The 12,683-nt window shown below is 47.1% G+C and overlaps 1 protein-coding gene across 8 annotated transcripts in view; it reads right to left on the minus strand.

The window, feature by feature from the left end:
• LOC141574629 (uncharacterized) overlaps positions 1–12,683 on the minus strand; it is a 110,394-nt gene that overhangs the window by 24,429 nt on the left and 73,282 nt on the right. For 7 of the 8 annotated variants that reach the window (XM_074350090.1, XM_074350091.1, XM_074350087.1 and 4 more), the window contains one exon: positions 5,174–5,292. The exons of the other annotated variant lie outside the window; for it this stretch is intronic. In XM_074350090.1, coding sequence (XP_074206191.1) covers positions 5,174–5,292 — 119 coding nt within the window. The remainder of the gene's footprint in view (positions 1–5,173; positions 5,293–12,683) is intronic. 8 annotated transcript variants of the gene reach the window in all.

The following is a 12,683-nucleotide window of genomic DNA, read 5'->3' on the forward strand; positions in this document are numbered from 1 at the left end:
TCGGGGGGAGGCACTCCGGCGAACCCACGAGGGAGAGGCCACGGGGCTTCAACATGCAGCCGCCGGACCAGCGCCAGGTGCCACCTCCAGACCTCTCATCCCAGGGGACAGTGAGCCCCTCACTCTTGAAGACACTGCACAGCCAACTTTGTAACCTGCAGCCTAAAGCGTCCTCAGCTGTGAGACTTGGGAGGTCACACACAGGGGTACACGAAGGGGTCTGAAAGGGAGTTGGAATTATTGAAGTTCGACTTTTGGACACAATTGTGTTCATCTCTTGATTCCTGATGTCAGATCTGAATTCAGTTCTGCATTTTTAATACCACTTCATGCCAGACAGTGGGGACCCCTGTCACAAGCAGGAAGTGGGGACCAGGCCATGGGCTGAAAGTGGGAGCCCACATCTCAGAGGGGCTTCTCCCTCACCCCACCTCGTCCACCATGCCCTGCCCATGCACAGAGAACCCCCGGGGCTCACCCCACCACGAGTCTCAGATCCTTTAGTCATCCCCTTACCGCGGGACAGCATCCCCCACTGAGAGTCGGGGCACGTAAGGACGCAGACTCCAACCTGTATATCCCACAGCACCGAACACAGAGCAAGGGGGATGCGTACCTTTGCTATGAATGAACGGATGAATGGATGGGTAAAAGAACTGGGTGTCTAGGCTCTGAGAAGTGTCACTGATACTGGGAAGCTGGGAGAAGGGGCTGGCTGCAAGGATGTGCGGGGAGACAGACAGCACAGGTTTTTTCCCCTCTCTTTTGGTATAAAATTCAGGCTGATTTACACCTTTGAGGGGCCACCATTTTATCCTTCTCTACTCTATAACTAACCATGCGTTCACATGTCTTTCTGCACCCCACTCACTGTCTTCTCAGCTTCTGCTCAGTCATGGAGTTTCACGAACACTGACTGAGCACTGCCAACCCCCATGCTAGGAAAGCCCCCAGCGTTGGCCCTGTCTGCCCTCCTCAGCCTCCCGCTGAAGCACCCTGACATCCTCCATGCAAGCACGTGTGCAAGACCTCTTACACACCAGGTCCCTGTCCTCAGGAGCTCAACATCCGGAAAAGAAGGCTCCGAGCAGGGAGGGATGGAGCACAGGGAAGCAATGATACGGGAAGCCCAGATTTCTGCAGGAAGGGCACAACACCCACTTGGCTGATGCAGCCAGGCTGGAGGAGGGTCTGGAGCCCACCCAGGAATTTATCCAGACCAACAAGGAAGGAAGGAAGGAAGGAGGGAAAGAGTGAAGAAGAAAGGAAGAGGGGGTTGATTCAGAAGTGCAAATAGCACATGGGAAACTAAGATGAGTGTGAAACCATATAATCACATAAAAAGCTAAGAGTGGTTAAAACATGGGTCCAAGTAATAAGCAGCAGGGCACACGTCTCCAGGATGAGAGGTTCCTGAGTGTCAGCCCAGGAAAGGCAGGAGGGGAACAGCAGTGAGAGCCTGGACTCCAGTCGGACTGTCTGGCTCCACCATGTACAGCAACAGGACCATGAGCAACTTATCCAACACTTTCCCATGTCAGTCCTTCCATCTGCAAAATGGGAACAAGACTGGAGTCCATCTCATAGGTTGTGAGGGTTAAATGGATTAACAAAGCACTTAGAATAATACCCTGGACCTAGTAAGAGCGCAACAATTGCTTCTTTATAGTAACTAGTAAGTGCTCTAAATGCAACAAATATTTACTAAAGGATATCTGTGCTAGGCAGTGTTCCTGGTGCTTGGGTCTTTAGCAGTGAAAGAAAGAGTCGAACATCACTGCCCTCCAGAAGCTTCCATTCTAGTTGGGGGAGGTATTTCAAAGGTGACATGTGTAACTATGGAGAAAAATGAAAGAATGACGATCAGTTTGGAGCCACGAGCAATGTTAACTAGGACAGGTTAGGTGACACTTGAGCCCCGAAGAGGGGGGAAGCCATGAAGACACTGGGAGAAAGAGGGGCTAGGCGGAGGGAACAGCTGGGATTTTGGCTGGATACAATTCTTGTCTTTTTAGTTCATCCTTTGAATATGCCATCCCATTGCCTTGCGGCCTCCATAATTCCTGATGAGATATATCCTAAAACCTTTATTAAGGTCCCCTTCTGTGTAACAAGTTACTTCCCTCTTCCTGCTTTCGAGATTCTCTCCTTGTCTTTGGCTCTTGAGAGTTTGATCTTGCTGTGTCTAGGTGTGGATCTTTTTCAGTTTATCCTAATTGAGATTCTTTGATATGTAGGTTAGTGTCTTTCATCAACTTTGGGATATTTTTAGCCATTGCTTTTTCAAATACTTTTTCTGCCTCTTTTTCTCTTTCCTCTTTTCTGAGATTCTCACTATGAGTGTGTTGTTATTTTTGATGGTATCCCTCAAGCTTCTGAGGCTCTGTTGCTCTATCTTCATTCTTTTTTCATTCTGTTCTTCAGATTGGGTAAACTAATTGAACTATCTTGAAATTCACTGATTCTTTCTTCAGCCTCAAATCTACTGTTAAGCCCCCAGGTGAATTTTTCATTTTAGTTATTTTATTTTTCAAATTTGGAATTTCTATTTGGTTGGATTTTTGTGGGGGGAGTGAGGCTTATTCATCTATCTATCTATCTATCTATCTATCTATCTATCTATCTATCTAACGGTGGCACTGAGGATTCAGCCCAGAACCTTGTGAATGCTAAGCATGCACTCTGCTACTGAGCTACATTCTCCACCATCTTTATTTTAAAAAATAATTTCTATCTCTTTATTGATATTCTTTACTTGATGAGGAATTATTCTGATACTTTTCTTTAGCTTTTTTGACATGGTTTCTTCTTTGAGCGTATTTAAAACAGCTGATTTTAAAGGTTCTGTCAAATAAGTTCAATGTCTGGGCTTCCTCTGGGATAGTTTCTATTTACTGCATTTTTTTTTTATTCCTGTGTAAGCCATGCATTCTTGTTTTTTGCATGTCTCATTTTGTTTAAAAAACTGGATAACATAATGTGGCAAATCTGAAAATCATACCCCCACCCCATCTCAGGGTTTGTTGTTTGTGAATGTGAGGCAGCTCAGATAAAGATAAGCTCATCAGTGGTGTTTTCCAGTGAATTTCCAGACGGTCAAATAATGGTAATTCTCTGAATGGGGTTTTGAAAGACTGACAACCAAGTTCTGCCCCTGCCAGTCGCTGCCGGGCTACAAGTTTTCATCATGATGGCAGCTGTTGGCTTTCAAAACTTTTGTGAATTGGGAGATGGGAGGATGGAATAGAGCAAGTTAAAATTGCACCAAGCTCACTGTTCTTACCAAGATTTTGCCGTCTTTCTTAAAGAAACATTCTTGGATTCCTCCTAGACTTTGGTTAATTTGCAATGTTCTAACAATGTTGATTCAGACCATTTTCTCCAACGCTGTCATTGCTTCTACGGAGGAGAGGGTTCTCATGGTATTCCACCATTCCCAGTGGCATCAGCTGCTGTGAGTTGTGAATGGCACACTGAGCTTGGATGTAACAAGAATAGTAGAGAGGGCACTGACATGTCTGTATCGGGGTTGTAGAAAGATGTCTCTGAACCCTGCCAGAGGGTGGCCAGAGGGGCTAGTGTGCAGCTGGCATCATCTGTGACAGGCAGTCTCAGCTTCCTCTCCCATCTCAGGGCTGTCATGCCTGCATCCAGCACATTGGTCCACCAGGGGACATGGACGGAAAATTTTAGCAGCAAAGGGAATTCATGAGTCAACACATCTGTATTTGTTGTCACAGGTAGAGGAGAGGGAGGGAAAGGTACCTGGGTGCCCATGCACTGTGCCCACCTTCACCTGCAGCACCAGAAGACTCTTCATTTCTGATGCTTTCCCTGCTGTGTACAGATGTTCTGCCCTGGCAAGGTGCTCCTTGGATTGTTCGAGTGGTCTGATCTTCCCAGTCAGGGGCTGGGTCACTAAATTGTGTCCAAAGTCTAGGCAGATGTCAGAATCAGCCAATCCTAGTCTAGCTCCAATGCCATCACTTACTAAGCAGGGAGTCCTGCACACTCACCTCACTTTGCTGAACCTCAATTTCCTCATATACAAAGTAGAGGAACAGGACCCATGGATATCAGGGGTACGATGACATTAAGGAGAACCCTGTGTCCAGTGGAGAGGTGTGTCCTGCCTGGGCGTGAATGCTCGCCCCACATACGGGGCCTTAAGTCCCCTCCGCTTCAGTGTCCTCTGTCAGACAACACTGGTCCTCACTGAGAGGCACAACAGTGGGAGTGAGTGCACTCAGCAGAAGCTGTTAGCCACAATGGCCCCCACACAGGGGCACCTTGGACCTTGAAAGGGAGGGGCTGGCGGCAGCAGCGCCTGGCTCACTTCGGATGAACAGGCACCAGCTCACAGGGACACAGTCTGAACCTCTTGACGCAAACAGAACAAGGATTTCTTCTCCTTTTGTCTGTAGGGGCGCGATGAGCAGGGAGGCCTGACACCGACACCCAGGAAAGCCAGGAAACAACAGCGAGAAGGGAGAAAGCTTCAGACCTTCAAACCTCATCTCCTACCTGAGTGACACTTATGGTAAAGTATTACCCCCAGACAGGCAGCGCTCAGCTACCCCGAGTACCGTAGAAGGGAACGCAAGATTTAACACAGTAAACTGCTTTTTAACAGGCCCTTTAAAAACAAACAAGCACACCTCAGAGCGTCCAGGGAGAGGCGGCTCACTCCGAGGGCTCAGTTTCCTCACCTGTAGAATGTAACAACAATCCCCACCGCCTGGGGTGGCCGCGAGAGGAACACAGTGAGTGGAACACCTCACCCCAGAGCCCGGCACCAACTAGAACAACGGTTTGGCTACTGACCCGACGCAGGCAAATTCCCTGCCCAAAAGCTGCTGCCCAAACCCGGCTTAGGAACAGAGTTCTGACCCTCTCTAACCAACGCAGGAAGTAAAAGGTGCAGAATGAGAAAATGGGAAAGAACAGCTGTGGAATGAAGGCAACACACCGTTCCCCTGCCGGACAAGTGTTCATCTGGGCTCCTGACCCACACCCACTCCCTCCTTCCCTCAAACTAGGACCCTCTGCTCACCTTCACCCCCACCTCCTATCTCTGCCATCACCTCCACTTCCTCCCTCACCACTCCACCTCCCTCACCTCCCACCTCGGCTCCCCAGGCCCACTGCAGGGCCAGGCCAGCGCCAGCCCTACCTCATGTTGTCATGCCGCTGGATGAAAATCTGGTGGAAAATCCTCTCCGGGGGCCTTAGGAAGTCCTCCTTCATCTCCACGATAACGTTCCGGGGCAGGAGGCTCATCAGCAGCCGCGCCTGGACAGGAGAGACGGGCCCACGTGACACGGCAGCTCCCCTCCCTGCTTCCTCTACGCTCCCACCCCAGTGAGGCGGGTGCCGGGGAGCTGCCCTCCACGAGCATGTGGTCCAGTCCTACAGACCCTGCCCGGCCCCAGAGCCTGGGTGGGCAGTGCCCAGGCCTGGGCTGTCACTGCACGGGGAACTGGCTCCCAGAGCGCTGGGCAGGCACCAGCATCACCTCTGGAACACCTGACCCAAGGGGGTTTAGTCAGGCAAAGCAATGCTACTTCAATACTGAAATACCAATCAGTGTTATACATCAGAGCCCACAGGATACAAAGAAAAACCACACAGCAATTAATACTGAAAAATAATTTGACAAAATTCAACATCCATTCATGATGAAAAGTATCAGAAAAACAGGAAGAGAGGGGAACTTCTTCATCTTGATCAAGAACATCCAGAAAAAGCCCACAGCTAACATCCATTTAGGGTATAATGTTGAACATTGTCAAGAACAAGGCAAGGAAGCCCACTCTCATCACTTTTATTCAACTTGGCATGAGATCCATCCACTCAGTGCCACAGACAAGAAAAGGAAATAAAACGCACACAGATTAGAAAGGAAGATATTATACTGTATTTATTTCCCGATGACATGATGGTCCACATAAGAAACACAAAGGACTCTATAAAACCAAGATAAAATAAAACAGTATCCAAAAAACCAAAAACTTTGTAGAATGATAACTGAGTTCAGAAGGTTATAGGACACAAGAACAACACACAATAATCAGCTGTATTTCTACAGACTAGCAATGGACACACAGACATGGGTATTAAAAATATGGTATCATTTACAATCACTCAAAAAGAATCAAATACTTAGGCGTGTTCTGTCAAGACACGTCTAGGACCAGCATGCTGAGAACTACGAAGCACTAAGTAAAGAGCCCAAAGAAGAGCTAAATAAATGGAGAGACATACAACTTTCATTGATTCAAAGATAATAGAGTAAAATGTCAATTCTCCCCAAATTGACAGACAGGCTTAGCACAAATCCTACCAAAATCTCTATAAAGTCTTTGATAGACATAGGCCAGATTATTCTCAAACTTACACAGAAAGGGAAAGAAACAATAATAATTAAAATAATTTTGAGAACGAACCACAAAGTGGGGGGACTCACTCTACCTGATTTCAAGATTTTTGGTATGGCCACAATAATCAGGGTTATGGAAGGATAAACACATAGGACAATGGAACAGGACACAGAGCTCATACATAAACTCACACAAACATGCCCAACTGGTTTTTGACAAAGTGATGAAAGCAAGTCAATAAAGGAGATAACAGTGTTTTCAACAAAAGGTGAGGGAGCAAGCAGATGTCCATAGGCAAAAAAAAAAAAAAAAAAAAGAGAAAAAGAAAAGAAACCTTGACTTAAACCTCACACTTTATGCAAAATATTAATTCAAAATATATCATCTATTTAAATGTAAATAATAAAAGTTAAAACTTAGAAAACTCATTAGAGAAATCTTTAAGATCCAAGCCAAGCAGAGTCCTTAGACTTGACACAGAAAGCACAATCAATAAAAGGGAATGCTGATAAACTAAACTTCATCAAAACAAAAAACAATCGATCTTTCTGAGGACCTTGTTAAGAGGATGAAAAGACTCTAAGACTGGGAGGAAATGCCTGCCAACCACATATCCAGCAGAGAACTCGTATCTAGAATATATAAAGAATTCTCAAAGCTTAAAAGTAGAAGATAGATGATAGATGGAGTAGACAGACAGATGGATAGATAAAATAATATTCATAGTAGCCCCAAACTAGAAACAATCAAGATGTCCTTCAAGAAGTCAGTAGTTACGCAAACGGTGGTCCATCCACACCACTCGGCAATGAAAGGCCTATTAATGCAACAAGCTGGATCAACCATCGGGCATAAGACTGAGTGAATGAAGTCAGTCCCCTCCCCCATACATACTGTATGATTGCACTTACAGGACATTTCTAAAATGACAGATTTATAGAAATGGAGAATAGATTAGTAGTTGCCAGGGCTTAAAACTGGAGGCTGGAGGAGGGAAGTGAGTGGGGCTACTTAAGGGCGACGTGATGGATCCCCGTGATGATGGAAGGCCCTGTATCTTGGCTGTACCACCGTCAGCATCCTGGTGTGATGGTGCATGACAGCTGTACGAGATGTTACCGTTGGGGAAATAGGGTAAGGGATACACGGATCTCTATTATTTTTTACAACTACATGTGTATCTACAATTAATTCAAAATTTAAAGTTTAATTAAAAAATATGGAATGTAAAATGTAGGAGCCACTTTCAGAACAGTCTGGCAGTTCCTCAAAATGCTCAACACAGTTACCATGTGACTCAGCGATTCCACTCCTAGGTCTCCGTCCAAGAGGAATGACAATGTCTGTCTACACAAACACGCACACAGGAATGTTCACAGCTGCATTACTCCTAACAGTCAAAGAGTAGGAACCACCCAGCTGCCCATCAGCAGATGAATGGACACAGTGTGGTCCATCCACACAGCAGAACACCACTCAGCCATGTAACAAGGAATGAAGCACTGATGCTACAATACGAATGGCAACATGAGAACATTATGCAAAATGAAAGAAGCCAGACACAAAGGCCACATACTGTGTGATTCCATTTATATGAAACATCCTGAGCAGGCAAACCCACAGAGACAGAACATAAATTACTGGGGTCTAGGTCTGGGAGGAGGAAGTGACTGTTAATGGGTACAGGTCTCTTCTTGGGGTGGTGAAAATATTCAAAAATTGGATTATCGTAATGGTTGCACATTCTAAATATGGGGAAAAAACATGTAGCTATTTAGAACTTTAAATCGAGCTTAACAGTTTGTAAACTATAGATCAACAGAGCTCTTTCTAAATTACAAAACAAAACAACTACAAACACATAGTGGATGGGAAAGGGGCTGTGATCGGTCAGAACGCTTTAAAAAAATCCATCCTGTATCACTCAAATGGAAGTTTGCTTTCTCTCGATAGATTTTCTCGTGCAATGGGAAATCAGAATTGTCCCATTTACCTTGCTATGACGACAAACTGAGGATGTGCTTTGTATGTAAGTTTGGAATTATGAATTAATAACGGCACTTGAGGAACGGCAGGGCCTTTGCAGCGGCGGCCTCTGCTGATGCTGATCTCAGGGGTGGGCTCCTGCAAGCCCAGGCTTCCTGGCTGGGCTCAGGAGTGGCAGAAGAGGAGGGCCCCCCACCTCAGGAGTTAAGCGGTGACCATCGCAGGCCTCTCACTCCCTTCCCTGTGCTCTCCAGCTCTGCCAGACTCTGATGTCAGGGTTAGGGCCCAATGGGGAGCTGTGAGCACCTGAGGCCCTCAGGTAATCTCTGCCCCTCAGTGGAGCAGGCTTTCCAGCTCTAGCCCGATCCTCTCCAAGCTGAAGGAAGACAGAGCTACAGCTTACCAACATGCCTGCCCTGTCTGAAAAACAATCTGTGACTACCCGCACCCATCTGCTGCCTGAATGTCACCTACTGCTCCCCATCTCCCAACCTCTACCCAGCAAACTCCTACACATCCTTCAAAGCCCCAACCAAATATACTTTCTCTCACATCCCAATGTACCTTCCCTCCACATAGCATGCCCCTTGGACACCACTATTATCCAGTTGGGCCTCTCCATGGGGGCCAACTGCTGCTTTCTGTCTCCCATCCAGTTACATCACCTTTTACAGGTTCCCTCTGTCCTAGGATCTCCAGAGCCACGTGCCAAACATTCAGACGGATGACCACCCCTCAGAGGATTCCAGCTGGGCCTCTCCAAATGCACTCCGGCACCAAGAGGCAAAGGGCCTCGGGGCTGACAGTACTCATGAGTGCAGGACTTGGGGGACAGGGGCTGCTCCCCAGCAGGTCCATCTGACCTGCACTTCTGACAGTCCGGACTCCTAGCTCCATCCTCCGCAATCATGGGCAAGGTTCTCCCGCACTCACAGAAGGAGTTTCTGTCCTATGGATGATCCGATTGGAATGTTTCCCTTACAAATTTAGAACCACTGGGGCCTGGTGATTACTTTTTGGCAAGCTCTCCATTCTGAGTAGTCAGTTGTTTAAATGATCATAAGATGTTCCAGACTTTCTTTTTCTTCTAGAATCAGTTTCAAAGCCTGGGAATTTGTCCATTTTGTCTAAGTTTTCAAGTATTCTGGCAAAAAAAAAAAATTCTTAGTATTTCCCTCTCGTCTATTTTTAACCTGGCTTTATCCCGGAAGCCACGTGCTTTCCCGCCCCTAATCATCTCAGTTGTGTCTGCTCTTTCTTCTTGGTCAGGCTCTCTAACGCTGTCCTATTTCACAGAACCAACTTTGACATTTTTGTTCTGAAACTGAAAGACTCCGGTTAAAAGGCACCTCACGGCCCTTTGGAATATTTCAACCTGGGTACCTACAGACCCCAAACCTCTGTGTGAGTCTTTTTTATGGCCGAGGAGACGTGAGACTATAAAGGAAGAAAGTGGGCCAAGGCTGCTTTGGGGTCGGGGGTGGATACTTGGCTTTGGCCTCTGCTGTCCTCACTCTGCCACCAACTAACATGGTCACTCACCATATTATCCCTCCCACATCATTTAAATTCTCAGAGCCAGCCCCAGTTCTGATTTATAAAGAGGAACAAAGTTCTTACATGCTTCACGAGGATGCAGAGGCCTGAAATTAGTTTTAAAGATCTAAGAACCCAGAGAGAAAGAACACTTTCAGATCAAGCATGTTGATCTGCTCTGCCAAGCCCCTGCGGGACAGGACAGAGTCGGGCAGCCCCGCATAGGGGCCACTGTCTTGTTCTGATTTTGGTGGGATGAGGGGTCACTTCAGCACATCCCAGTCGCTCTCAAAGGAGTCAGCCCTGGGGACACTGATGACTCAGGTAGCTTTTTCGAAGTAGAGCAGACAACCGTCCAGAAGTAGAGTGTGCCAAGGAAGCAGAGACGGCCCGCTGTCCATCCTGTTCCAGCCCCTCTGGCTCTGCAGGCTGCCCCGAGGAGGACAGAATGATTCCAATATTCCCACTCGTGAAAGCACTGGAGGAGGAGACCTTGTTCTTGGAGACTGGTCTGGGGAGACCATACCTGTCTGCGTCGGCAGGGAGCAGGGCGGGAGATCAATAAAAGCTTCTGTAACCAAAACAGTTGTGCTTTCTTTTAAAATAGCAACTGCAGGGCTGTTAATTCCAAATAACATGGGAGGGGAGGGGATGCCCCCCATCACTGGAGCAATTATCACCTGCTTCACAGGGTTGCCACAAAATCAGTGATCACACGCAAGGAATTCCCAAGGGTCCTTCCGGGCAGTGGGCGGGTGAGGGATAAGAGCTCACCGTGGGATCCTTGCTTAAGACAGTCAGAGGCTGAGCTCCTGCTTAAAGAAATCAGCCCTCCCTCTCTGACTTAGTCCTGGGGAAGAAGTTTCAGCCAGCGAGATGCGTTCTCAGCACGGCCAGGTGAGGCTGAGGAACAGAAGGGTCCTGCCACGGTCCCCGCTCTAAAGAGTCTCGCGGTTTGTCAATTAACAACCATCTCTTGTGGATTTCCAGTCAAGACAGCAGAGTGGTAGGAACACCTACCTCTTCTCATGAACACAACAAAACCACGACTGACTGCTGAAGAAACATAGATAAAAAAAGACTGGAACCTACCGAAAAAGACCTTCAACTGGAGACATAAAGAGGGAACCACAGTGCAAAGGCAGGAAGGGTGCACTGATGGTATAATCAGGTCTCATACCTCCAAGGTGGGCGACCCACAAGCTGGAGAATAATTACATTGCAGAGGTTCAACCACAGGAGTGAGAGTTCTCAGCCCCAGGTCAGGCTCCCCAGCCTGGGGGTCCGGCATCAGCAGGAGGAGCCCCGAGAGCATTTGGCTTTGAAGGCCAGCAGGGCTTAATTGCAGGAGCTCCACAGGACTGGGGAAAACAGAGACTTGCTCTTAAAGAGCACACAGTCTCGCGTGCACCAGGACCAAGGGCGGAGAAGTGACTTCATAGGAGCCTGGGCCAGACCTGGCTGCTGGTCTTGGACGATCTCCTGGGGAGGTACTGGGGGGATGTGTGGTGGTTGTGGCTCACCCTGGAGACACAAAAGCTGGTGGTAGTCAGTATTTATCACCCACATAAATTTTCCTGGAAGATAGATCTTACATGGGTCGTTAGCACCAAGACCTGGCCCCACCCAACAGCCTGTAAGCTTAGGTACTGGGATGCCTCAGGCCAAACAGCTAACCTGGTGGGAACACAGCCCCAGTTATCACCAGACAGGATGCCTCTAGACATGACCTTGCCCACCAGTGGGCCAAGACCCAGCTCTACCCGCCAGTGGATAGGCACCAACCCCTCCTGCCAGGAAACCTGCACAGCCCTCTAGCTCAGCTTCACCCACCAGGGGCCAGACACCAGAAGCAAGAAAGCAACACTCCTACAGCCTGTGGCGTGAGTCCACAAAATCAAGCCAGACTCTACCCGGGGACCAGTAGCCCTGACCCTTGGGTGACAAGAGAGAAGTGCACTGTTGGGACTCATAAGACGTCATCTACAAAGGGCCACTTCTCCAAGGGCAAGAAATGTATCTAACCCATCACATAGTAAAAGTACAAATAGAAATTTAGACAAAATGAGGTGGCAGATGAGCTAGATAAAATCCCACAAAAGGAACTAAGTGATGAGGAGTTAGGCAATCTACCTGAGAGAAAGTTCAGAGTAATGACTGTGAAGATGATCAGAGAACTCAGAAGAAGAATGGATGCACAGAGCAAGAAGTTCAAAATTTTTAGCAAAGAGTTGGAAAATATACAGAATAACTAAGCAGACTTGATGAGCACAATAGCTGAAATGAATACACACTAGAAGGAACCAAGAACAGGCTAAATAAGGCAGAAGAATGGATCAATGAGCTAGAAGACAGAGTAGTGGAAATCACTTCCATAGACAGAAAAAAAGACAAAAGAATGAAAAGAAATGATGATAGTTTAAGAGACCTCTGAAACAACATGAAGCCACCTAGTATCTGCATTACAGGGGTCTCAGAAAGAGAAAATAGAGAGAAAGGACCTGAGGAGAATATTTGAAGAGATAATAGCTGAAAACTTCCTAATTTGGGAAAGGAAACAGTCGCCAAAGTCAAGGAAGCACAGAGAGTCCGATACAGAATTAGCCCAAAGAGGAACACGCCAATGCATATAGTGATCAAGTCAACACAAATTAAAGATAAGGAGAAAATATTAAAAGTAGCAAGAGAAAAGCAACAAATAACATATACGAGAACGCCCATAAGGTCATCAGTGGATTTTTCAGCAGGAGCTCTGCAGGCCAGAAGAGAGTGGCACGATAT

Source organism: Camelus bactrianus, chromosome 22 (genome assembly GCF_048773025.1).
Source record: "Camelus bactrianus isolate YW-2024 breed Bactrian camel chromosome 22, ASM4877302v1, whole genome shotgun sequence".
In the NCBI taxonomy this organism is placed as follows: Eukaryota; Metazoa; Chordata; class Mammalia; order Artiodactyla; family Camelidae; genus Camelus; species Camelus bactrianus.